This window comes from Dermochelys coriacea, chromosome 28 (assembly GCF_009764565.3).
Source record: "Dermochelys coriacea isolate rDerCor1 chromosome 28, rDerCor1.pri.v4, whole genome shotgun sequence".
NCBI classification, from domain to species: Eukaryota; Metazoa; Chordata; order Testudines; family Dermochelyidae; genus Dermochelys; species Dermochelys coriacea.
The window spans coordinates 25,634-50,936 of NC_050095.1; the positions used below are offsets into that span (position 1 = coordinate 25,634).

The following is a 25,303-nucleotide window of genomic DNA, read 5'->3' on the forward strand; positions in this document are numbered from 1 at the left end:
TTGTGTAAAGCCTCCGCTCAATCCAGTAGAATGCAATTGTAAGATTGGTAACCTTTCAGTCATTGCTAGTATGATCATTAAGTTCTGTAATCTTCTGCAAAGTTTGTAACTTGTAGTCATTGTTAGCATAGCCTTTTACATTTTGTAACTTTTGCAGGCTTTGTAACCTTTTCAGTTACCACTTGTATAACCTCCAAGCTTTGCAATATTCCATCATGTGATTAGGGAGAGTGTGAATAAGGGAGTGTGTGTGGGAGAGAAGGGAGTGTGAACAAGGGAGTTTGTGGGACTGGGGGGAGAGGAACTGCAAGGAGAAAAGAGCCCAGAGACAGGAGGCAGGTGTGTCTGATGTAATCTGCCCTTAGAAGGCAATCATGGGGTGCTGTAAAGAAAAGAATAACCTGGTATGCATGAAAAGAACGTCTGGAAATGCTGTGATGGACACAGAAGGAAAACTCAGTGTACCTGACAGACTCCCCCCAGTTCCAATAAAAGGAAGATTGCACGCTCACAGCTGTCTCCTCTTCTTGGCCTGCTTGCCGACCCGGATCCGTGACCGCAGGCGGACACACCAGATCTACTATGCTTCAGCTTCTTGGCTTCCTCTGCTGTCTCCCGTAACTCTCCCCCTGCATGAATGTGGGGGTGCATGAGGATATGAATGCGTTGAATGTGTGCATGTATGAATAAGCTCCATCCCTCTTCTGTTTGATCCAATAGCGGCGTTTAATAAAACCGATGTAAGTGTAACCCTGAGTTGGTTCTAGTGAAATTGCGGTAACAAAGTGCATGTCGGCGATAGCAGCCTTCCTCCAAAGGAGGCAGGTGTAGGTATACCCCTAACTTGACAACTGGCTACTCAGGGGGCACACCAGAGAGCAGGTGGAGTTGCAGATCAGTCTGGCCACATCCACGTTCGAGAGACTCGGTCTCCTCTTCAGTGTGAACAAGTCAACCTTGTCACCGACCCAGAGAATAGAATTTATTGGGGCAGTGTTGGACTCGGTCCAGGCAAGAGCATGTCTGCCAGAGTCCCGATTCCAAGCCGTGTCATACATCATTTGATGTGTGAGAGAGTACCCAACCACTACAGCAAGGAATTGCCTCGGTCAGAAGGCCACCTGCATGTACGTGGTCCGGCGTGCCAGGCTGAGGCTTAGGGCTCTACAGACGTGGCTCACCTCGACACTCCCCCCCGGGGTGCGGCAGCCTGAACTTAGTGGTCATGGTGCCACAGAAGGTATGAGTCACTCCAGTGGTGGCTCAATGCTCAGATAGTCTGCGAGGGAATCCCCTTCAGCAGCCCTCAGCTCTCCTCGTCTCTAGTTACGGACACGTCGGCTCTAGGTTGGGGTGCACATCTGGGAGATCTCCAAACGCAGGGCCTCTGGGCGCAGGACGAGCTCTCTCTCCATGTCAATATCAAGGAGCTCAGAGTTGTGTGACTCGCATGCCAGGCTTTTCAGTCTCAACAGCAAGGCCAATACGTGGCAGTCATGACGGACACCGCTGCAATGTTTTACATCAGCAAGCAGGGTGGAACCCGGTTCTTGCCCCTCTGCCAGGAGGCCCTCAGGCTCTGGGAATTCTGTATAACCCACTCCATTCACCTGGAAGCATCATATCTGCCAGGAGTCCAGAACGTACTGACGGACCGCCTCAGCAGGTCCTTCCACAACCACGAGTGGTCCAGACAGACAGACAGACATGCACTCCATTTTCCAGACTGGGGGTTTCCCCAGGTCGACCTGTTCACCACTCGTTTTGCTCCTTCCAGAGAAGCAGCCTGGGCTCAATCGAGGACACATTCCCGCTACCCTGGGGAGGCTGTCTCCTTTGCGCCTTTCCCCTGAGCCCTCTCGTGCACAAGGTCCTGCTCAAGGTCCACAGAGACGGTGCGACGTTCCCCGCTGGTGTTATCTAGACCAGTGATCTGCTAGGTCATTCCAGTCCTTGACTCTGGGAGCCAGCCTTCCCCTGCTCTGCTCTGAGAACCCCCTGAGCACCTGACGGGTGCTGCGAAAGGAAAAACTTTCCAACGACTGCACGCAGCATACACCCACCTAATTGGAATGGATATGAGCAACACATCTCAAAGAACAACAATTACCAGAAGGTAATTAAGCATTTTTTAGCCTGCCTGCTGAGAGGGGAAGTCCATCTCCCTCTGGATCCTGGCTTGCTAGGTCTTGGCGATTGGATCTGATTTAGTTGGGGATTGGTCCTGCTTTGAGCAGGGGATTGGACTAGATGACCTCCTGAGGTCCCTTCCAACCCTGATCTTCTATGATTCTGTGATCTGCCCTTGTGTTCTCAGATGCTCCATTGACATGGAGACTAAGGGCCAGGCAGATATGGACACCCACCCTTCTGTCTCTTTGACTGCCCTGAGAACAAACACTTTTCCACCCACGGGGTAACACTGCCGCATATGGAGAAACAGGTCCAAACAGGACTACAAAAATATTACAAAATGTTCCTACTTAGTCACAGCCGGGCGTTCAGGGAGTGGGGTATATGGGGCATGTTACTGCAGGCACTGGGGAGTTCGCTCAGGGAGTGGGGTGTATGGGGCGGGTTGCTGCAGGCACTGGGGGTTAGGAGGGCCAGGCATACAGGGAGTGGGGTATATATAGATGTTACTGGGATTTGGGGGCACCAGGCTCTCAGGGAGTATGGTGTATGTAGTGTGTAACTGGGAGCCGGGGGTACCAGGCCCTTGGGGAGTGGGGTGTATGGGTCATGTTACTGCAGATATTGGGGGTACTAGGCGCTCAGGGAGTGGGGCATGTGACTGGGGACATTGGAGGCACCAGGTGCTCAGGGAGTGGGGCATGTGACGGGACATTGGGGGCACCAGGCGCTCAGGGAGTGGGGCATGTTACGGGGGGTGTGGGAGGGGGTACCAGACGTTCAGGGAGTGGGATGTATGGGGCATGTTACTGGGGGCACCAGGCACTCAGGGAGTGGGGCGTGTGGCTGGGGGCAGTGGGGACACCAGGTGTTCAGGGTGTGGGGTGTACATAGTGTGTAACTGGGAGCGGGGGGGCGCCAGGCGCTCAGGGACAGTGCTGGGGGTGCTGTGCTGGCTCCAAGGGGTGCTGTAAGATTGGTACCTAGGGGCCTGCCCTACTGAGATGTCTCGGTCCCCCCTCAGGTCTCGTACCTGGACGAAGACGAGGTTTACAGCATGGCTGCCACTCTGAAGCGCATTTCCGTCCTCCACAAGTGAGTGCCAGACTGCGTCCCCCCATCCCCCGCAAGCTCCATCCGGACAGCGGGGCCTGGTCACACAGCTCTGCCCTTCCCGTCCCATCTCCTGGAGGGTGTCCCTGCCTGCCCAGGGAGCGCAGAGTGGGGAGGAGCCTCCCCTGCTCCCTGTTCACATGGGTCCCTTCATCCTTGCCCTGTGGTGGTAGGGGGTCGGGGGCTAGGACACCCCTGTGAGCGAGGCACTCTCTCTCTCTCTCTCTCTCTCTCTGCAGTGCTCATGACCTGACCCCATGGCAGCTCTATGAGCCCTGCAGCCTCCTCCTCCAGCGAGCTGTGGACACAGGCGAGGTCCCCAAGCAGGTACTGGGGGGCCTCTCAGGGAGCCAGGAGCCTGGCCGCCTCCTCACAGTCGGAACCCAGGTGGGGCCTTGCCCTGTCGGGCAGCGTGGGGGACTGTGGGCAGAGGATGCCCTTGTCTGGACCCAGGGGAGGGGAGGCAGAGGAAGCAGCGATGCAGTGGGGCAGCTTGGGACTGAGGGGGACTGCTGCCCCACATTCTCACTCTGGGCTTCCATTGCAGGTGGTCATCCCCATCATGACCTGTGTCCACTTCAGCATTCTGTGGGATCTGGCTCATGTCTCTGACACCGTCCCTGCGCAGGTGAGGCCGATGGGGAAGTCCCTGCCAAGAAGGGCGGCGTGGGGGGCAGCCCTGGCCCTGCCTCTGTGGCCTGGGGTTCCTGCCCCTCATAGCCTCCTCTGCTCTTACCCCAGAAGGAGCTGCTGGCCCTGAAGCGCAAAGTTGCCTCCTTCTGCTCCCTCTGCCAGAGCTGCCTGAACGACATGGACTCCAGTGTCCGAGAGCAGGTGAGAGGTGGACAAGGGCTGGACAGGCTGCAGCTCGGGCGTGCTGGGGGAGGGGGTCTGGGAGCCCCCCCCCAGCAGTGCTGTTTGTGGGGTGATCCTTCTGCCTCTGTCTGTCCAGGCCTTTGTGCTGCTGAGTGACCTGCTGCTGGTGTTCAGCCCGCAGCTGACTCGAGGCGAGCGGGAGGCACTGGAGCTGCTGGTGTACCGGCCCGAGGTCGCCCTGCAGTCCCAGCTGGCCGGATTCCTCATGGATCACGTCTTCAACCATGCCGAGCTCGTGGGCAGTGGTGCGTACTTGCCCCGTAGGGCCGGGGGGCAGTGGCGGGAGAGTGGACAGGCAGGCTGGGGGAAGGGGGCTGAGCAGGGAGGGGGGAACAGAGAAATGGGGAGAGGGATCTGTGGGGCAAAAGCCTCACCCCCCACCCCTCCTCTGCAGATGAGGAGGACAGTGAGGGGAAGATTGAGAGGCTACACCAACGACGCAACCTGCTGGCCGGGTTCTGCAAACTCATCATCTACAATGTGCTGGAGCTGAGTGCTGCCTCTGACGTCTTCAAACACTATGCCAAGGTGGGGGAGATGCGGGAGGGACTCCACTGCACAGGGCGGGGGGCAGGGGTGCTCCTACCATACTAAGGGGTGGGCAGCTAAAGCTTGGGGTGCAGATCGGAGGAATAGACTCTCAAATGTCTGGGACTGCACCTGGCTCCCTGCTGCAGGTATTGTGACCCACCCAGCACACGGGGCTGCTGCACTGCTCAGGTTTGGCCTGGCCTGCGCCTGACTCCTTGTGCCAGGTTGCAGCACCCAGAGCGGGAAGTTGGACCCAGCCCTGCGGGCAGGCGCCGCCACTGCAGGGGAGTTTTTCTTAAAATCCTGGCCCCAAAGGAAAGTCACAGCAGCCGTGACAAGCCTGCAGCCCTACTCGCCATCGGCGGGGCTGGGCAGTCGGGGCCCCCACCACCCTGCTCTCCCTTCCAGTTCTACAAGGACTACGGGGACATCATCAAGGAGACGCTGAGCCGGGCGCGGCAGATTGACCGGGATGAGTGGGCCCGCACCCTTCTCCTCAGCCTGCAGCAGGTACCGGGGAGGGGGTTGTGCCCAGTGCTGCCTGGGGGAGAGGGGAGCCCCTGTCGCTGATCCATATCCATGTGTATGCAGTGGGGGGGCTGGGGAAGCCCTTGGGTTGGCCCCGTCCCTGTGCATCTGTGTAGGGAGGTGGCTGGAGGATGGTGCTCGGGCTGCCGTGCGGCCCCATGTCTGACTCTCTGCCCCTTGTGCAGCTGCTGACAGAGCTGCTGCTGCAGCAGGGCCCGGACGCAGTTTACAGTAAGGCCTTCCTGGAGATCCGGGACCTGGCACGGCGTTTCTCCATGTTTTTCAGCCTGCACCAGCTGCACAACCGCCAGGCGCTGGTCGCCCTGCACAAGTGAGATGGGGGGGTTGGGTGGGGGGCAGAGCAGAGCTGTGGGGGCATGCTGGGATCCGGGAGCCTCTAGGATTGAGGAGGGGCATGCTGGGGTCCGCACTTAACGTGGGGATGGGATGGCTGGCACTTGGACTTGCAGGGTTTGGTGTGTGTCTTCCCCACCATCCTGCTCCTCATCTCTTTCTCTCTCCTGCCCAGGGCTGGGATCAAGTTTGCCTTCCAGGAGCCAGCACCCTCTGGCTCAGAGCTGGGGCCCCTCAACTTGCCCTTCCTGGAGGTGCTGAGCGAATTCTCCCCCCGCCTGCTGCGCCCGGACAAGAAACTGCTGTGAGTGCCCAGGGAGGTGGACTGGTGGGGGTGGGAGTTCCTTGGGGTGGGGGGATAACTGGACTTTCAGGAGTGCTTGGGAGGTGACTGCAGTGGCCTCCATGCTGTAAGGGTTAATCTGCCTTTGAGGGGGTCAACAAGCACGTGGACAAGGGGATCCAGCGCATATAGTGTACTTAGATTTCCAGAAAGCCTTTGACAAGGTCCCGCACCAAAGGCTCTTTGGTAAAGTCAGCTGTTATGGGATAAGAAGGAAGGTCCCCTCCTCGATCAGTAACTGGGTAAAAGATAGGAAACAAAGGGGAGGAATAAATGGTGAGTTTTCAGAGTGGAGAGAGGTGAATAGTGGTGTCCCCCAGGGGTCTGTATTGGGCCCAGGCCCATTCAACATATTCATAAATGATCTGAAAAAAGGGGTAAACAGTGAAGTGGCAAATTTGCAGACAACACAAAAATTACTCCAGGTGGTTAACTCCAAAGCTGACTGTGAAGAGCTACAAAGTGATCTCTCAAAACTGGGTGACTGGGCAACAAAATGGCAGATGAAATTCAGTGTTGATAAATGCAAAGTAATGCACATTGGAAAGCATCATCCCAACTATTAGTATAAAATGAAAGAGTCTAAATTAGCTGTGATCACTCAAGAAAGATCCTGGAGTCACTATGGATAGTTCTCTGCAAACATCCACTCAGCATGCAGTGGCAGTCAAAAAAGCAAACAGAATGTTGGGAACCATTAAGAAAGGGAGAGATAACAAGACAGAAAATATCATATTGCCTCTATATAAATCCGTGGTACCCCCACATCTTGTATACTGTGTGCAGATGTGGTCACCCCATCTCAAAAAAGACATATTGGAATTGGAAAAGGTTCAGAAAAGGGCAACAAATTATTAGGGGTACAGAATGGCTGCCGTATGAGGAGAAGGACTTTTCAGCTTGGAAAAGAGACAACTAATGGGGGTATGATTGAGGTCTATTAAATCATGATGGGTGTGGAGAAAGTATATAGTGTTATTGACTCCTTCTCATAACACAAGAACTAGGGGCCACCCAATGAAATGAACCATCAGCTGGTTTAAAACAAACCAAAGGAAGTATTTCTTCACACAACGCACAGTCAGTTTGTGGAACTCCTTGCCAGAGGACGTTGTGAAGGCCAAGACTATAACAGGGTTCAAAGAAGAACTAGAGAAGTTCCTGGAGGATGGTCCAGGAATGGCTATTAGCCAGGGTGGGCAGGGATGGTGTCCCTAACCTCTGTTTGCTAGAATCTGGGAATGGACGACGGGATGGTTCACTGGATGATTCCCTGTTCTGTTCATTCCCTCTGGGGCACCTGGCACTGGCCACTGTTGGAAGACAGTACACTGGGCTAGATGGACTTCTGGCCGTTCTTATGCCTTCCCTCCCACAGCCTGTCCTACCTGGAGCAGACCTGCCAGGCCAGGCTCTCCCCACAGCAGAGAGGGAAGGCCTGGAATCCACTCCTGACATATCGCCGCTCCCTGAGATCCCTGGATGACATGGGCTCTGACGCCAGCCGGATTGCAGCCCCCCGACCCCGGAGGAGACCCAGCGCCGCAGCCAAGAGGAGACGTCTGGATGGTGAGGGGCAAATGCCACACACTGCTGCCCCTGCTAGGAAATGGCAGGTGTAACGCTGGTTGCAGTGACTAGTCTGAAGCGTGAGCGCCAGTCTCAGGGCAGCCCCTCAGGCAGGGTAACAGGGTGTCATGGAGTCCCTGGGCGATACTCTGGAACTGCTCACTATGAAGCCAGGCAGGACTCTAGGGAAGTCTCCTCTCTGTGAGCAGCCTGTCTGCAGGACTCACAGCTCAGACGGCTTCCCCCTTCCTGGTCTGACCCCGGAGCATTCAGCATCCTCTGCCCCTCCATGCGCTTCCCACAGCGACCCCGCCCAGGCGGGGCTCCTGGGGAAGCCAGAGGGTCCTGCTCCCCAACTTCGCAGTCAGACGCGACTCTCAGCCAGCCAGTAAAACTGGTTTTACTGTTTATTAGAAGGTTTATTAGACGACTGAAACATGGTCTAACACAGAGCTTGTAGGTGCAGAGAACAGGACCCCTCTGCCGGGTCCATTTTGAGGGGGCAGTGAGCCAGACAACCCCGTCTGCATTTCACTCCTCGACCCCAGCCAGCCCCAAACTGAAACTCTCTCCAGCCCCAACTCCTCCTCTGGGCTTTGTCCCTTTCCCCAGGCCAGGAGGGCACCTGATTCCTTTGTTCTCCAACCCTTTAGCTCTCACCTTGCAGGGGGGAAGGGCCCAGGCCATCAGTTGTCAGGAAACAGGGTGTTGACCATGCTCTGTGTCCAGACCCCTGCACACACCTGCCTTCTAGGGCTCTTCAAGGATCACGCACTCTTATCCCACCACCTAGATACTTAAGAACTGCACAGGGGAAACTGAGGCACCCCCACACTATTCAGAGGAAATATTAAGAACAGTCCTGCTTCGTCACACAGGGTCACAGACAGGCCCTTCAGGGACAGGTGGGCTTAGCTGTGTCACAGCATTACAGCAGTGTTCAGGTTACTGCCACTCCTCAAGGGTCAGTCCCTTACCCCAGGTCAGTTCCACCTGAGGACTTGCACCAAGGATAAGGCTTGTAGCCATGATAAACTGTGTGAGAAACTGGGAAAGGAAACCAGGGAGTTATTTACAAGGTTAAAACAAGTTGACAGAGAGCCACACAGATGAGTTACAATCTCAAATTTGAAAAGGTAATGAAAGCTGCCATAGTTTGCAAGCCTTCTGTGTCCTGTGGGGTAGGCCAGTCATGCTTACAAACACACACTTTGCCTCCAGTGTAATCAGTTCCTTCTTGTCAGGGGCTTTATTCCCCTCAAGCTATGTTCTGGTACACCTGCTGGGAGTCCGCTTGCGTGACTCTCCTTCCTGGGGAAGAGTGCAGAACAGTAGAAGTCTCGTGTCCTCTTGCTGACAGTCCCTAGGGAAGTTCCAGTTGCACCGTCCCAGACCCTAGCGCTAGTTAATGTCTCTCTCCTGTCTGGCGGTTTACAGAGTCACAGGCCCAAACACTACCATGCAATGTGGGACACGGATGGTACATGTGAGATTAACACAGGCAGCAGCTCACAAGCATAAAGTCTAAACATATTCTTACCACTCTAATACCCATTTTACCTGTACTAAGGTGCAGGTGAGCCGGACCGCTTCCAGCTGTGTAGCTGTCAGTGTTGGACTGAGACATTGGCGCGTTGGCCTGCTAGCACCACATCGGGGGCTGCGGGTCAGGACTGAGGTGCACTGGCAGACTGGCTGGGGGGTGGAGAGCCCAAGGCTGGGATAGCAGGGGAGGTGGGTCAGGATTGGGGGGCAACAGCAGAGCCGGGGGGAGGGGAGAGCCTAGGGTGCAGGTAGGGGGGAGGGGACAGTGGGGTGACCCCAGGGCCAGGACTGGATCACCTGGCATCTGTGTGTCTCCTGTTGCAGACTCGTCTCAGCGAGGGGATTCCAGCCTTCAGCTGAGCAGCCGCCTGGAGACCCCGACGCTCACATCAACAGTGCTGAAAAGGGGGCACCAGCCGGGCAGCCCAGCGCAGCTGCAGGAGGAGGAGGGTTCCGAGTTGGACTTTGTGCAGAGGTGAGACCCATCGGGGGCAGGGCAGAGACAGCGGGGATGGGGGACAGATTAACCTGCTCTGACCCTGCTGCCTCCTGTCCCTTGCAGCCAGCCCTGGTTCAGCTCCCAGCGCTCCCGAGAATCGCCCAGCCAGCAGCAGCTCCGGGTCCCCCGGAGCGCCTCGAGACCTGGGCTGGGCAGCAGGATGGACAGGTGAGTAGCAGTCACTGTCCTGCGGGGCGGCTCTCCCTCTCTGGGCCAGAGCCCCCTTGACACTGCCCTGTACCCCCTAGGCTCAGCCTGATGGAGGAGGAGGAGGAGATGGTGATCCAGGAGGAGAGCAGTGATGAGGAGGATCCCCAGGGACTGGACAGGGTGAGGGGAGCCTTGGCGGGAAGGGCTATTGGTGATGTGTTGAGGGCCTATGAGCCCCGGCCTGACTGGGGCAGGCCCCTTTCACACAGCCTGGCTGGGGATGACCCTAACGTGAGCTGCGTCCAGTGGGGTGTGTGGGGCCTGGCTCCCCACAGCCCCTTCCCCTGGGGTTCTCTCTACCTTGCAGTCAGGACTCTGGCTGCCTTGCTGGCGGCAGGAGGGGCTGGGCTTGGGGGCACAGAGGGCACTAAGGCACTGGCATTTGCCTCTCCAGCCGCTGATCCACTCGCACAGCTCCCAGGGCGACCAGCTCCGGGACCTCTTTGACTCCACCATCCTTGGCATCGAGGTGAGCGCAGGGAAGTGTGAGAGCCGGGGGAGGGGGGGCACCTGCCGTGTTGCAGTGGGGGGAGCCAAGTCTTAGTGGGAATCTCTCCCCCCCAGGATCCCTGATGTGGCTGGAGTAGGCGGCAGACCATCCCTGTCCAGGAACGGGGCCTCTCTCAGGGAATTACACACCAGGCTCTTTCTCTGTGGCCCGGCTCCAGGACCAGCCTCCCAGTGGGGGTGAGCACACTGGGGAGTCTGGGTCGAGGGGTCTAGGCCAGGCTCTGTCGGTGCCCTGGCCGGGCTGCTGTTCCAGATGTTAGGGGGTTGGTTCTACTCACAAATAAAGTTGTTTATTGCCAGAGTCCTATGTGCAGGGAGGTGACTAGCCTGGAAGAGCGCAGCGCAGAGGGGACGCCCTAGGAGTTACTGCACAATGCTGTGGGGCAGGGGATGCAGCCAGGGAGGTGGATGAGAGAACAGTTGCTGAGGATGACCTAGCGCACCCAGCAGTGGGGCTGGGCTCAGAGGCGGATGACGGAGGAGTCGCCGTGGGTCACGTAGCGCACCCAGCGGTGGGGCTGGGTTCAGAGGCGGATGACGTAGGAGTCGCTGTGGGTCACGTAGCGCACCCAGCGGTGGGGCAGCCCAGCCGGGGGGGCTGTGAAATGCAGGAAGCGGATCTGCAAGCCAGAGCAGGTGTGCATGGGCAGCTCGAAGGACATGTTCGCCGGCCCCACTTCCAGCAGCGAGGAGCTGCTCAGCCCTGGGACCTCCAGCTGCAGGGAGAGCCAGGGGGTTATTGCCCAGGGCAGAGCAGGGTTGGGACCCTATCATCGACAGGGGAGCCCTAGCCTGCATCCATTCAGCCCCCTGCCCCTGCAGCTCATCCTCCTTGCAGAGGGCAGGGGCTATCCTCCCTCTCCCCAGCACCAGGGTGTGGCCCCCTGCCCTACCCCTCCCCACTCTGGCCAGGGGCCATCTCCCCCCTCCCTGACCCAGGCCAGGCCTTACCTTGAAGAGGGCGGAGAGCTGGGAGCCCCCCTGGACGCGTGGGATCACCCAGCGAATGGCCTTGAGGCTGGGCTGCAGCTCCACGGTCTGCTCGGGGCTGCTCAGCTCCTGGGACAGGCTGGGGGAGAGGACAGAGCCAGAGGTGGGGACTGACCCTGCCGGAGCCAGGCCCCAGTGAGGTGTCTCCGGGCCCAGGCCTGCCAGCTGCTGGAGAAGGGCTGCCTCTAACCCCCCTGCCCTCCCCCCCACTGCAGCCCCCCATACTCGAGGGGAGCCCATGTCACCCACCTGACGACCCCCTTCGGCACCGGCAGCTGGACTCGCACATTCAGGGCCTGGCTGGAGGGAAGAGAAAGCAGTGAACTGGGGCCAGGAGGGCAGGTCTCCCTGCAGCCTGGGAGCCTGCTCAGAGGCTGGGGGCGTGGATGGCAGGGGCCATCCCCACCCCAGGGAGCCCCCCAGCTCACTGGGCTCTTACCTTTTGGGCGCCAGGTCACAGCGGAGCTTGAGGTAAACACGGAGCCTGTGGGGAGATGGGAACGGTGAGTGCTGAGGGGCTGGGCCGAGGGGCGCTGTGCTCCCGGCTGCAGTCTCAACTCACCTGCCCGTGGGGTCCCGCTCCAGGGTGGGGAAGAGGTGGAAGGGCAGGGCAGAGGGGATGTCGTCTGACAGCTGGTACTGCATCAGTGGGAGCTGGGGAGAGCAGAGCGGGGTCAGGCCGGGCACTCCGGGGCCATGCCAGGGGCTGGGCCCCCAGCTGCAGGCCGTGGGGCTGCAGAGGGCTCAGGACACGCCATGGGGCTCACCTCCCCCTGGCTGGGATTGACCTTCAGGATGCGGCTGCTCTCAAACTCGTCCAGCTTCACGGAGCTGTGGAAGGCGCATTGGTCGGCGCGGACGGCGGTGCCGTAGCCTGTGGGGGGAGGAGGGGGTCAGAGCTGGGGGGGTCAGAGCTGGGGCACCCCCACCACACGGAGCGGAGACCTGCGTCCAGCCACTCACCTCGCAGCTCCGACTTCCCCACGCAGAACTCCTCCGTCAGCCCGATGCGCAGCTCTGGGGGGAGAGGGGCGAGCGTCAGGGGAGAGCTGCCCCATGCCCTGCTCCCCCAGCACACAGGGGCTATGTCTACACTGAAATTACGCCCCCACGGCTGGCCCGTGTCGGCCGGCTCAGGCTCATGGGGCTGCAGACGTTACTCACCGGAGCGGCTGGGCAAGTAGCTCTTGAGGCGGATTTCTCCCTGGATGTCAGCTTTCGTGGGGGTGCCCTGGGCGGGAAGCAGGGGGTGGGGGTGAGTCCCAGACAATGAACCAGCGTGGGGGGGACAAGGCCCCAGCTGGGGGTAGGGGGCTGGGGCATTACTAAGACCCTGTGGCTCTATGACGGGGGCTGCGGACTGGGGCCCAGGACTCCTGCCCTGACTCACGTTGGCCGCGATGACGACTGTCAGCCGCTCCACCACGTCCAGAAACACCTCGTTCCTCGCGCCCTGGGGGGAGAGATGGCTGGGCATTGAGTGACAGTGGTGGGCAGGGCCCTGCCCCCCCATGGTGGGGAAGGTGGATCCATGCACCCCTCCCCTGCCCCCCACCGAGGGATTGGTGTGACACAGTGGGGATTTTCCCTTATGTTGTATGTGAGCCTATGTGAATCTTACTGTTGCGCATGAATGCTGTGCGTGCCTCGGTTTCCCTGTGAACTGCACCAATGTCTAGATAATGGGAATAAGGGGGTGTGACTTTTGGGGCGGCTTCTCCAGCTGCCTGCACGGATGCTGTGGCTGCCTCTTCGTCACCTGAGACCCAGGAGGGGGATGCGACCAGGTGACTCTTGGCCCAGGAAACTGAGACAAAGGCCGGAGGAGCAACGGGCCGGGCAGGGGCCAGGCTGCTGGAAGGAGTTGGTCTCGGCTGGCTTGGGGCGCAGGGGGAGGGCAGAGGCCTGGCTTTGGGCTCCCTTCACCCCAAGATGGACTTGGCTGAAAGTCCCTGATTTCAGTGCTAACGAGCTCTGCCCTACGCTGTGTTCCTGTCAACTCATAAACCTTCTGTTTTCCTGGCGGGCTGAGAGTCGCGTCTGACTGCAGAGTTGGGGGGCAGGACCCTCTGGCTTCCCCAGAAGCCTGCCTGGGCGGACTCACCCTGGGAAGCGCAAGGAGGGCAGAGGATGCTGAATGCTCCGAGGTCAGCCCCAGGAAGGAGCTGTGTGTCCTGCAGACAGGCTGCTCCCAGAGAGGAGACTCCCCAGACTCCAGCCTGGCTTCATGGGGAGCAGTTCCAGAGCATGGCCCGGGAACCCAGTGACAACTGGCCTGTTCTGTGTCGCAGGAAGGGGTAGTGCTCACTGTTGGGGGGCTCAGGGGGTATCTCACCTGGTCCCTGTGGGGGGGCAGCACAGGGCGGCTGGCGGCCAAGCTTGGAGCCACTTTGCTTTGCTGCGTCTCTGCTCCAAACTGAAACCAAAGGGGCCAGGGTCAGAGCAGGGCCCCGGGAGGGAGCCCTGGGGCAGGAGGGGCCCTGGGGAGTGCTCAGGGGCACCAGGTACCCCATGGCCTGACCTCTCTCAGGGTAACACTTTCCCCGGAGGAGCCACTGCCCTGAGCTCAGCCACGGGTGGGAGAGACCCCCAGTCTGTGGGGCGGGGGGGGGAATCGGGCAGTCACTGTCTGGGGGGATTTGGGGCCTGGGCTCACCAAGCCAAGAGGGGTGCTGAGGGGGAAGAGGGGACATGGGGGAGGAATCAGGAAGCAGGCTCCCCAAGCCCAGGGGGTGCTGGGGGCAGGGACACGGGGGTGATTCGGGGATTCAGGGGGGGCTCTTCTCACCAGGCCGACGCTGCTCAGGTCCAGCAGGCTGAAGTCCTTGCTGAGCACAGGCTCCGTCTGGATGAAGTTGCACAGCACATCGGGCGCCGTGGTCTGCACGTAGCCGTAGTCCTGGAGGGGAGGGGGGGCACAGCATAAAGGGGAGGGGCTGGCTACACCCCCACCACTGGCAAGGGAGGCCAGTGCTGCGAGCTTCCCCGCAGCAGTGCCCCAGCTGGGGTGTCTGACCCAGGGAGCTTCCCTGCGGCAGCAGCCCCCCCCCACACACACACCAGCATCTCGTCCAGCAGCTCGTAGATGAGAGCAAAGTTGAGGCTGACGGTTTTCTCACTGAGGGAGCCACAGTAATCGCGGACCAGTGTCACCAGCCTGCGGGAAGGGAGGGAGATGGGGGTGAGGACGCCGACGGCTGCTGCCCCTGGTCCCTGCCCCAGGTCCCCGTGCGGGCACCTGCTCCTGGGGCTGCGGCTTATCCCCCAATCTGACCCCTCCCCAACCCAGGGTCACTCCCACCCCCCCCGACACGCCCACCTCACCGGTTGAGGAACTCGATGATGGTGAAAGGGGAAACGTCGTGCCCCGTTGTGGCCACGAAGTAGAGGCCGGCGTGACGCACGTGGACGAAGTGCAGCCCCTCGTGCGCCTGCGGGGAGGGGAGCGGGAGGGAAACACAATCAGAGTTAGACAGACCCCCTCCCCCCATTACCACACGGACATGTCCCCTGTTCCCATAGTGATACTTGAGATGCTCCCTGCTTCTGTTACCACAGAGATGCTTACTTCATCCCCATAGCAGTACCCCCTCCCCTATTACCACAGAGATGCTTAACCCGCCCCATTTTGGTGCCATTCACTGGCCACCCCCTGCCCCAACCAAGTACCATGAAGACGGGTGCTTGGTCCCTGGGCAGGGCTGTGATCTTCCTGTAGAAAGTATCCACCAGATCCGTGCTGCCCCCGCCGGCCTCGCCACGGACTTGAGGGGTGAGTTAAGGAGAAATCACCCCATCACGGTGCAGGTGGCTGTGAGTTCCCCCCCAGCAGTGCCCAGCTGGAGCCTCTGGGTCTGGGTGGCCCCCCAGCAGTGGCCTTCCCGGGGCAGGGCGATCTGTGGGACGTCTCTGGGGGAGGAGGTTCCCGGGAGGTGGGGGGCAGTGTCCGGAAGAAGGGGACCTGTGGTGAGGAGAGGGGGGGATATGACCCCTGGCATGGGGGGCCTGGGGGGATGGTTTAGGTGGAACTTGGAGGCGGGCACAATACAGCCCTTGGGGAGGAGCTGATCTTGGGGGGGCTGAGGGGAGTTATGTCAGAAGCCATGTGGGGGGCAGTTGGGGGTTCCAGGGGGGCCATGCTCAGGAGCCCGGGGGGGACACGTTTGGGGACCTGGGGGCAGGATACAGTCCTTGTGGACGAGTCTGTCTCCCTTGGAGGAGAGAATGAAAATCTGAGACAACATCACAGGGCCTGCGGGGGGGGGGGACAGAGTGTGAGCGGGACACGCCTCCAACCTCTGGGGCCCTGCCCCCACCCCCAACCTCTGGGGCCCCGCCCCTGCTCCCGAGACCCCGCCCCAACTCCAGGGCCCCGCCCCCAACTCCCGGAACCGCATCCCTACACCCCGCCCCTTCCCCCGGGCGACCCCGCCCCCTAACCCCCCGGGGTCCCGCCCCAGGCCCCACCCCCGGAACCGCATCCCTTGACCCCGCCTCCACTCCTAGACCCCGCCCCCTGCCCTGGGGCCCCGCCCCCTGACCCAACCTACCCCGGCTCCGCCCCTGCCTCCTGAGCTCCCGCCCGCAGGAACCCTCCCTGGGCCCCGCCCCCGCTACAGGGACCCCCCTCCGGCCCGCCCCGGGGTCGCGGCCCCTTTAAGTGGGGGCGGAGCTTGCGGGGGGGTCCAGCTGCTTCCCCTCGAACCTGGGTCCAGTGCGGGCCGCTGCGCTGTCACGTGACGGCGACGCGTGGGAGGGGCCTCCGCACGACGCTCTGCACGAGCTGCGATTGGCGGGCTGGGCGGGTCACGTGCCGGGCACAGGTTGGACCGGGCCGAGCACGTGGCAGGAGGCGGGTCTCTAGTTTCGCGCCACTTTTGGCCGCGGCGGCAGCAGCAGCGGTGAGAGTCGGGAGCGGTGCTGGGCGGCAGCGGCCGGGACGGACCCCAGCGGGGACCCGTAGCCAACGGGCCGCGAACGGCCGGGACGGATCCCAGCGGGGACCCGTAGCCAACGGGCCGCGAACGGCCGGGACGGACCCCAGCGGGGACCCGTAGCCAACGTGCCGACAGTGCCTGGGCCTGAGGGACTCCCCCCGCCATGGCGCCCAGAGACTACGCCGCGGAGAAAGGTGGGTGGCGGCCGGCCCGGGGGGCCCGGCGAGATCCCATTGGCCGCGAGCTGGAGGAGGGGGTGGGCCTCGGGCTGCCATTGGCGGCCGGGGATCCGGTTCCCGCGCGGCGGGACGCGGCATCGCCCCGGAAGTGACGTCACGGGGAGCCCCGCGACCGGGTAAACTGTGTCCATCCGCCATAGGGCGGAGCGGAGGGATCTGGGCGCGCGCCGGCTCCGCGTGCCGCTTTGTTTACACGGGAGGGGGCGGGGCAGGGAGGTGGGTATCCATGGTGGGGGCTGGGCCCTAGGGGGGAGAGGAGTGAGGTGCTGTGAGGTAGGGGTGGGGGTGCTGTGGGGGAGGGGATAGGTGGGGGTGCTGCAGAAGGATGTGGGGGGAGGGGGGCTGGAGAAGGGATGGGTGGCACATTGGGGTCGGTATGGGGAGGGGTGGGGGGGTGCTGTGGTGGGAAGCTGGTGTAGGGAGAGGGCGTTGAGGGCCTGGGTGTGGAGTAGGCCATTGCTGGGAGGTTTTGGGGAGGTTGGTGCCAGTGTGGGGGTTGCTGGGAGGAAGTGGGGAGACAAATCGGTGCATGGGGGGGTCCCCGGCCTGACTTTCTCTCACTCTCTCCCCTCAGAGAAGGTGAAGCGCTTCTTGCAGGAATTCTTCCGGGATGGTGAGCTCGGCAAGAAGGAGTTCCCGTATCGGGACCAGCTGGTGAGGAAACCCCTCCTCCTCCCCCTGCCCCACAACACCTCCCAGCAGGGGGTGTTGCAGGTAGCTGTGGATCTCCCACAGCTCAGCCCAGCACCCCTCCCTGCCCCCCCACCCCCAGGTGTCTCTGGCTCACCGGGAGCAGGTGGCCCTGTACGTTGACCTGGACGAGGTGGCCGAGGAGGACCCCGAGCTGGTGGATGCCGTGTGTGAGAACGCCAAGCGCTACAGCCGCCTCTTCGCCGACGCTGTGCACGAGCTGCTGCCCCAGCACAAGGAGCGGGAGGTGAGGGGCACTAGGGAGATAGGCCAGGGCGGGTGTGGGAGGCTGGGTCCATGCCCCCGCTTCACGGAACCCTTGTCCACCCCCCAGGTGGTAAACAAGGACGTCCTAGATGTGTACATCGAGCACCGGCTGATGCTGGAGCAGCGTGGCCGGGACACAGGGGAGACGCACAGCCCCCAGAACCAATACCCCCCGGAGCTGCTGCGCCGCTTGTGAGTGCCTGGAGACGGGGGGCTCTGACATCTCTGGCTCCCTCCCCTCACCTCTAGGCCCCTGGATCTCCCAGCTCTCCCCACGCAGGGAGCTGGGCTCTGGGTCCAGTTTCTAACTCCCTGCCTCTCCCTCCTGCCCCAGCGAGCTGTACTTCAAGGCCCCGTCGGGCTCCAAGGCCCGCGTGATCCGGGACGTGAAGGCCGACTGTATCGGGAAGCTGGTCACCGTCCGCGGTATCGTCACCCGTGTCACGGAGGTCAAGCCCATGATGGTGGTGGCCACTTACAGCTGTGACCAGTGCGGAGCAGAGACCTACCAGCCGGTGAGTGGGCGGGGAGTGGAGCTGCTATCTGTCTGTCAGCTCGGGGAAAGCTGACGGGGCCGAGCGCCCTGTCATGGAGCTACGGGACCAGTGCGGTCTCTTGTGGGAACCTCTTTGATGTGCCGGACCCCTCGGGGCCTCCAGGGGAAGCCATATTGCCTGACCATCTCCATGAGCTCTGGTCAGTGAGTCAAACGGAGACTGAGCCTTGGGAGAGTCGTGTCTGTTCTGCAGGGACCAGCGCGCTCCACCTAGCATTGACAGTGACACTTAAGGCAACAGACCCAGCATGAGAGGTCTGGGGTTTAGCACGGAGAACAGAAGGGTGAAGCGTCGTGTGATCTGCTCAGCCCAGGGCAATTCCCCAAGCCAGGCTTTAGGGGATCCCCATTTTCAGACTCTCTCGGACTTCCTTCCTGGCCAGATGCCAGTACTTCTCCCTCACCTCCCACTTTCCCGGCCTTTGTTCTCCAGCTGGGGTCTCTGCTCAGTCACTGGTCCTTGCATTGTGTCTCTGGCCCTCTTGTGGGTTTGGGTCTGTTTCATCCAGTTCTTTAATGAGGCTGCTTCCCCACCCAAGACCAGGAGGTGATACGCACACCTGTGTCTTTCAGTTTGCCTTCAGAGCAAACTTAACCCCCTTTCCCTCAGTGGGTAGCCAGGTAACCCCCAGGGGAAACTGAGGCACATATAGGCTTCATTAAATAATTATGAACATTCCCACTTTGTCATGGGCCCCCGCCTGGGCATGGGGGAGCAGCCAAGTCCCCTGTTCAGACACGGGGGTGGGGGTGTGTGTGGCTGACGCTCTTTCTTCCCTCCCCAGATCCATTCCCCGACTTTCATGCCGTTGATCATGTGCCCAAGCCAAGAGTGCCAGACCAACCGCTCCGGGGGACGTCTCTACTTGCAGAGCCGCGGCTCCAAGTTCATCAAGTTTCAGGAGCTGAAGATGCAGGAGCATGTGAGTCAGGGGTGAGGGGGGTTTTCAGGCTGGGGAGCGGAGTTGGGGCATGTGAATGGGGGCCCCAAAGATTGATATGGGCTCCCTGACATGCCACCCCCATTTGGTTATGGGGTTTCTGCCAGAGTCAGGGGGCTGGTCCCCTGATTGATTTTTTTTATTTATTTATTCTACTCTCTTTCCCCTGTGTAGAGCGACCAGGTGCCGGTGGGGCACCTTCCGCGCTCCATCAGCGTGGTTGTGCACGGCGAGAACACACGGCTGGCCCAGCCCGGGGACCACGTCAGCATCACCGGCGTCTTCCTGCCTCTGCTGAGAGCTGGCTTCCGGCAGATGGCCCAGGTGAGAGCGGGAGAGGAGGGCGGGGGGCAGGGCCAGATCAGAGGGGCTGGGACAGGGAGCTGGGCTTGAGTGGAAGGGAGGTGATTGGGCCAGCCATCCTGGCTGGTTGCTGAGGGTAGTTCTGGGGGGATGGAGGGGAGGGGAACCTTTCATCCCATGGGTGGGTGCTGGGTGGGTCCCCTGGAGTGACGCACCCCCCTGCTCCCCCTAGGGGCTGATCTCCGAGACCTACCTGGAGGCGCATCGCATTGTGAAGATGAACAAGAGCGAGGAGGACGAGCTGGGGTCGGGGGAGCTAACGGAGGACGAGCTGCGCCAGATCACAGGTGACCCCTCTCCCCGTCCATAGCCCTGCTCATCCCCTGCCCTCTCCCTCCCCGGGGAGCCACACCAACTCCACAGCCCTGCGGCACCTTCTGCCAGCCCCTGGGCGTGCTGAGTGCGGGGCAGCTGACAGAGAAGGAACAGGGCCTGCTCATGGGTGAGATCTCTCCTGTATAGTGCAGTTTGCCCCTCCTGCTAGCAGCCCCCACACCCTGACCTGGTTGGGGGAAGGGGGGAATCATGGATCAAGGACCCCCCAGCCCTGATGACCCTCCTTCTCCCCCCCCCCCCCCGGTGTGCAGAGGAGGATTTCTATGACAAGCTGGCAGCCTCCATCGCCCCCGAGATTTACGGGCACGAGGATGTGAAGAAGGCCCTGCTGCTGCTGCTGGTGGGGGGTGTGGACCGCAACCCCCGGGGCATGAAGATTCGGGGTGAGTCTGAGGTGTCGGGGACAGATCCCCGGGGTGAGGAAATTCAGGGGGGCTGCGGGGGAGAAGTGCCAGAGGGGGGTGTCTAGGGATGGGTCTCGGGGGCGCTTGATCCTGCGGGGGTGGCGGGGGGAGCCTGCTCTGATGCTGACCCAGCTCCTCGCTGTCTTCCTCCAGGGAACATCAACATCTGCTTGATGGGTGACCCGGGCGTGGCCAAGTCCCAGCTGCTCTCATACATCGACCGCCTGGCCCCCCGCAGTGAGTAACACCCCACCCCAGGGGTTAGGGAGCACTGGGGCCCAGCTGGATGGGGCATTCAGGACCCCACAGGTGCATCCTCCCGGGGCTTCCCAGCAGTGGTGGGGATGGGGACCCTGGGGCTGTGACCTTCCGACTCCCATCTCTTCCCCCTTCCCCCCCAGGTCAGTGCCCCATGGGCTGGGCCCCCCTCTCTGACTGTGTCCCCCCCTTCCCCAGGTCAGTACACAACGGGACGCGGCTCGTCAGGGGTGGGGCTGACGGCCGCCGTGCTACGGGACCCGGTGACAGGGGAGCTGGCCCTGGAGGGTGGAGCGCTGGTCCTGGCCGACCAGGGCATCTGCTGCATTGACGAGTTCGACAAGATGCTGGAGAGTGACCGCACGGCCATCCACGAGGTGATGGAGCAGCAGACCATCTCCATCGCCAAGGCGGGCGTGCTGGCCACCCTCAACGCCCGCTGCGCCATCCTGGCGGCTGCCAACCCCGCCTATGGGCGCTACAACCCCAAGCGCAGCCTGGAGCAGAATGTGCAGCTGCCGGCGGCCCTGCTCTCCCGCTTCGACCTGCTCTGGCTGATCCAGGACCGGCCCGACCGGGACAACGACCTGCGGTGAGAGCCCGGGGGGCCCCCTCTCCGCTCAGGGCCAGGGTGGGGTGTCCAGGTAGCAGTGCTAATGTGAGTTGCCCCCACAGGTTGGCCCAGCACATCACCTACGTCCATCAGCACAGCCGGCAGCCACCCTGCACCTTCCAGCAGCTCGACATGAAGCTCATGAGGTGAGAGCTTGGCCTGGCCTGGGAGGGGAGTAGGGGCTGGTGGGTTAGAGCAGCGGGGGCTGGGAGCCAGGACACCTGAGTTATTTCCCCTGCTCTGGGAGGGGATGTTGATGAATGCAAAGTAGTGCACACTGGAAAATATAATCCTAGCTATATCTATAAAAGGATGGGGTCTAAATTGGCTGTTAACACTCAAGAGATCTTGGAGTCACTGTGGATAGTTTTCTGCAAACATCCACTCAATGTGTAGCAGTCATCAAAAAAGCGAACAGAATGTGGAGAATCATTAAGAAAGGGAGAGATAATAAGATGGAAAGTATCATATTGCCTCTATAAATCTATGGTACGCCCAGGTCTTGAATCCTGTGTGCAGATGTGGTTGCCCCATCGCAAAAATCATCTAGTGGGACTGGAAAAGATTCAGAAAAGGGAAACAAAAATGATGAGGGGTGTAAAACGGCAGCTGTATGAGGAGAGATTAATAAAACTGGGACTTGTCTCTTTTCCAAGCTGAAAACTAAGGGGGGACCCAATCATGACAGGTGTGGAGAAAGTAAATAAGGAAGTGTTGCTTACTTCTCATAACAAGAACTAGGGACACTCAACGAAATGAACTGCAGGTTTAAAACTAACAAAAGGAAGTATTTTTTTTTTCACCTGTGGAACTCCTTGCCAGAGGACATTGTGAAGGCCAAGACTATAACAGGGCTCAAAGAAGAACTAGAGAAGTTCCTAGTTCCTGGAGGATGGTCCAGCAATGGCTATTAGCCAGGGTGGGCAGGGATGGTGTCCCTGGCCTCTGTTTGCCAGGAGCTGGGAATGGGCGATGGGATGGGTCATTTGATGATTCCCGGTTCTGTTCATTCCCTCTGGCACAGAGCACTGGGCTGGATGGACCTTTGCTCTCACCCAGACTGGCCGTTCTTATGTTCCCTAGCTCTGGGAGGGGAGTGGATTATATCTGGGAAAGGGTGGGGCTGGGAGCCAGGGTTTGATGCCCAGGTCTGCCCCGTGCATCCTGCTGGGGAGGGGCAGATTCTTTCTCCCACCCCCACCCCCCCCATATATAACCCATTTTCCTCCTCCCCCCACAGGCGCTACATCAGCATGTGTAAGCGGAAGCAGCCGGCCGTGCCAGAGGCGCTGGCCGATTACATCACCGCTGCCTATGTGGAGATGCGCAAGGAGGCCTGGGCCAGCAAGGACACGACTTTCACCTCGGCCCGCACCCTGCTGGGCATCGTGCGCCTGGCCAGCGCCCTGGTGAGCACCCGGCTCGGGGCGCGGGGGCAGGGCGGGGCGGGACGGGGCAGCATTGTTCCTGGCTCCCCAGGGCTAAAGTGCTGACAGTGCAGGTAGCTGGCATCTGTGTGCTACTGCAGTGTGGGGGCTTGCAGCTCTGGGGGGCCACTGGCATCGGCAGGCTCCCCCACCCCAGGCTGGCCTGTGGGCAGGGGCAGAGAGGGAGATGCCCAGCGCTGGGGCGTGGCCATCCGGAGCAGGAACTGCTCGTCCCGTCCCCCCCAGCCAGTCCCAGAGGCTCCAAAGTGCTGTTTGTGCAGGTAGTATGTGCAGCCGTCTACTGCCGAGTCAGCGCTTCGCGAGCCCCCCGGACACCCCGTCGGGGGGACCCCTGTCGGCTGCAGGGAGGAACCCAGAGGCCCTGGGGCTGCTCTTCGAGTCATGCAGCAGCCAGGCCCCCTCCCCCGTGGGGGTGGAGCCCCCGCCAGGCTGAGCAGCTCGGGATTGGCAGGGGTTTGGAAACAGTCTGGGGCATTGCCCCTCATCTCAGCCTGCCGGGGCGGGCACAGTGCGCCGGGGATGGATGAGCGCTGGCGGTCAAGCATTTCCTGGGCTCTGGGGGAGAGCCGGTGCCCCACGCTGACGCCCTCCCCGTGCCGCCTCCCCTCCAGGCCCGGCTGCGGCTGGTGGATGTGGTGGAGAAGGAGGACGTGAATGAGGCCATGCGGCTCATGGAGATGTCCAAGGACTCACTGCTGGGGGACAAGGGTCAGCAAATCAGGTGAGACACAGGGTTCATGCCCCCTAATGCTGACATGCTGAGGCAGGGCTCCTGTCCCCAGAGAGAGAGGCGCACGCACGCACACAGAGATCTCTCTCTCTAGGGGCCCTCAGGGAGTGGGGTGTTCCCATGACTCCATTTTTCTCTCTTCCTTCCCCTACCCCCCCAGTCCCAAGGAAGCAGCAGATGGGATCTCTGGGGGGGCATTCCCCGAGGTTGGGACTGGGGGCAGTGCAGGAGGGGGTTCGTGGAGGCTGGCAGTGGAGGGGGGTGTGTGCCCAGAGGTTGGCGCCAGGACTGGGGCAGTGCTGACAATTTCCCCCTTCCCCAGGACGCAGCGGGCGGCAGATGTGATCTTTGCGGCCGTGCGGGAGCTGGTGGGCGGGGCGGGCGGGCGCTCGGTGCGCTACGCTGAGGCTGAGCAGCGCTGCATCTCCAAGGGCTTCACCCCCGCCCAGTTCCAGACCGCCCTGGACGAGTACGAGGAGCTGAATGTGTGGCAGGTGAACCAGGCCCGGACCCGCATCACCTTCATCTGAGCCTTTGGGGCGGGGGAGAGGAGATCCCTGCCCCCTGGCTGAGCCCCGCTTGCTCTGCATCCCCAGGGGCTGGGCTGTACCCCAGCGGGGGGGCCCCCCTTCGTGTGGTAGCTGGCTCCAGCCCCCTGCACTAGGGGGAGATGCGTAGCCTCCCTGGGGTGTGCATCCCATGCCAGGTTCTAGGGTACAGTTGGTCCCAGAGCCCCCCGTGGAGCTGGGGCGGTGCCCCATGGGCCCGTTCTGTGCCGTAGGGGTGGGGGAGGCCAGGCCTGTGTTGTGGGGACTCCTGCTGAGGGCTCCCTCTCATTGCAAAGGCGACTTGTTTGGCTTTTTCTCTTACTAATAAACCAGTGTTTGTATGTTACAGCGCTGCAGGTGGACTGTGGGTGAGGAGCTGCTAGCAGGGTTGGGGGGCGTCTCTACCTCTGTCCCTGGGGGCAGCAGGGAGGTGTGAGCATGGCCTCCCAGCAGGGGCTGTGAAGCTGGGGGCAGAGATGAAGGCCCATCTCACCAGGCAGTTCCTGTCCAGGCCGGCGGGCGAGCGCCTCACCCCATCTCCTTGAAGGGCAGGGCTGAGCCCAGCCCCTCTGCTCTGTGGGGCAAAGCAGCTCCGTGCCGCCTGCAGGGCTGAACCCCTGTGCCAGACCCAGTACTGCTGGGCTCTGGGCTGGAGGGGGTAGTGGTGGCTCTGTTTACAGTGAGGGAATTAGCTGTAGCTCCCTGCATCACCCCTCAGGGCCTAGACCCCACACATCCTGGCTCCCAGCCCCACTGGGCGAAAGCCCTAGATGGGGGCTAGAACCGAGGAGCGGAAGGATGCGCCCGGGTGTAGGATGTTCACCTGGGACTGAGAGCTGGGGGTGAGCACGGGCACCTCACTTCTCCTCCTTTCTTAGCTCTACTGTGGGGGGGAATGGCATGGCCCAGCTGGGGGGGTGAGGATAAATACACAAGGGGGTACAAATATGGTACACACACGTACACACACACACAGTGTTGGCAGCCACCTTCCATCTCTAAGGGGAGTTCGGCTGCAGAACAGGCTTCCAAGGGAGGTTTGTCGGGGCAGGTCTAGGTTTGCTTGGTCCTGCCTCACCCTGGATGACTTCTACAGCAGAACGGGGTCAGGTCCATCTCGCCAGGGTCCGTCCGCTGAGCGTGGTCAATGCCAGAGCCTCAGGGGGAATGAACGGAGCAGGCAGTTACCGAGCAATTCCTGTCATCCACTCCCAGCTTCCTGCAGTCAAAGGCTGGGGACACGCAGACCAGGAGGTTGTAGCCTTGGCCATCCTGGCTAATAGCTATTCCGTGGACCTGTCCTCCAGGAACTTACCTATTTCTTCTTTGAAGCCTGTTATAGTCTTGGCCGTTGCAACATCCTCTGGCAAGGAGTGCCACAGGTTGACTGTGCATTGGGTGAAGAAATACTTCCTTTTGTGTGTTTTAAAGCCGCTGCCTATTAATTTCACTGGGTGACCCCTAGTTCCTGTTACAAGAGGGAGTAAATAACTTATTTACTGTCACCAAACCCATTGTGATTTTATAGACCTCTATCATATCTACCTTTTTAATCTCTTTATACAGAAGCTAAAAGAAAAGGAGTACTTGTGGCACCTTAGAGACTAACGAATTTATTAGAGCATAAGCTTTTGTGAGCTACAGCTCACTTCATCAGATGCCTGTAGCTCACAAAAGCTTATGCTCTAATAAATTTGCTAGTCTCTAAGGTGCCACAAGTACTCCTTTTCTTTTTGCGAATACAGACTAACATGGCTGCTACTCTGAAACCT

The 25,303-nt window shown here is 60.7% G+C and overlaps 3 protein-coding genes across 25 annotated transcripts in view; 2 read left to right on the forward strand and 1 right to left on the reverse strand.

Moving 5' to 3' along the window:
- STAG3 (stromal antigen 3) overlaps positions 1-10,509 on the forward strand; it is a 24,221-nt gene extending 13,712 nt beyond the window's left edge. For 4 of the 20 annotated variants that reach the window (XM_043503649.1, XM_043503654.1, XM_043503655.1 and 1 more), the window contains 13 exons: positions 3,158-3,228; positions 3,486-3,633; positions 3,794-3,874; positions 3,988-4,080; positions 4,199-4,367; positions 4,517-4,650; positions 5,062-5,163; positions 5,367-5,512; positions 5,711-5,839; positions 7,257-7,447; positions 9,317-9,467; positions 9,555-9,659; positions 9,740-10,148. In XM_043503649.1, coding sequence (XP_043359584.1) covers positions 3,158-3,228; positions 3,486-3,633; positions 3,794-3,874; positions 3,988-4,080; positions 4,199-4,367; positions 4,517-4,650; positions 5,062-5,163; positions 5,367-5,512; positions 5,711-5,839; positions 7,257-7,447; positions 9,317-9,467; positions 9,555-9,659; positions 9,740-10,148 — 1,929 coding nt within the window. Of the gene's footprint in view, positions 1-3,157; positions 3,229-3,485; positions 3,634-3,793; positions 3,875-3,987; positions 4,081-4,198; positions 4,368-4,516; positions 4,651-5,061; positions 5,164-5,366; positions 5,513-5,710; positions 5,840-7,256; positions 7,448-9,316; positions 9,468-9,554; positions 9,660-9,739; positions 10,246-10,265 lie in introns of those variants that run through there. The other 16 variants (XM_038386097.2, XM_043503656.1, XM_043503661.1 and 13 more) reach the window with 12 other exon arrangements.
- Positions 10,490-16,328, reverse strand: AP4M1 (adaptor related protein complex 4 subunit mu 1). Of its 4 annotated transcripts, XM_043503666.1 has the most exons (17): positions 15,907-16,308; positions 15,388-15,453; positions 14,871-14,965; positions 14,526-14,632; positions 14,262-14,358; positions 13,990-14,100; positions 13,537-13,617; positions 12,592-12,654; positions 12,366-12,432; positions 12,165-12,218; positions 11,969-12,075; positions 11,764-11,855; positions 11,641-11,685; positions 11,451-11,501; positions 11,163-11,280; positions 10,709-10,927; positions 10,490-10,645 (listed from the first exon to the last, which is right to left on the reverse strand). In XM_043503666.1, the coding sequence occupies exons 1-16, from the start codon at positions 16,301-16,303 to the stop codon at positions 10,736-10,738; spliced, it is 1,743 nt and encodes a 580-aa protein (XP_043359601.1). In that variant the 5' UTR covers positions 16,304-16,308; the 3' UTR covers positions 10,490-10,645; positions 10,709-10,735. The 4 variants fall into 4 exon arrangements, with proteins under 4 accessions (XP_043359601.1, XP_038242040.2, XP_043359600.1 ...); XM_038386112.2 differs by having other exon boundaries at positions 10,490-10,927; positions 15,907-16,328; XM_043503665.1 differs by having other exon boundaries at positions 10,490-10,927; positions 12,366-12,654.
- MCM7 (minichromosome maintenance complex component 7) lies at positions 16,194-23,877 on the forward strand. Its single transcript, XM_043503664.1, has 15 exons — positions 16,194-16,332; positions 16,952-17,031; positions 17,150-17,314; positions 17,402-17,526; positions 17,669-17,849; positions 18,676-18,813; positions 19,006-19,155; positions 19,367-19,481; positions 19,782-19,913; positions 20,088-20,171; positions 20,391-20,784; positions 20,868-20,951; positions 22,046-22,214; positions 22,865-22,974; positions 23,306-23,877. Exons 1-15 carry the CDS (start codon positions 16,302-16,304, stop codon positions 23,511-23,513), a joined length of 2,166 nt encoding a protein of 721 aa, XP_043359599.1. The 5' UTR covers positions 16,194-16,301; the 3' UTR covers positions 23,514-23,877.
- The last annotated feature ends 1,426 nt before the right edge of the window (positions 23,878-25,303 follow it).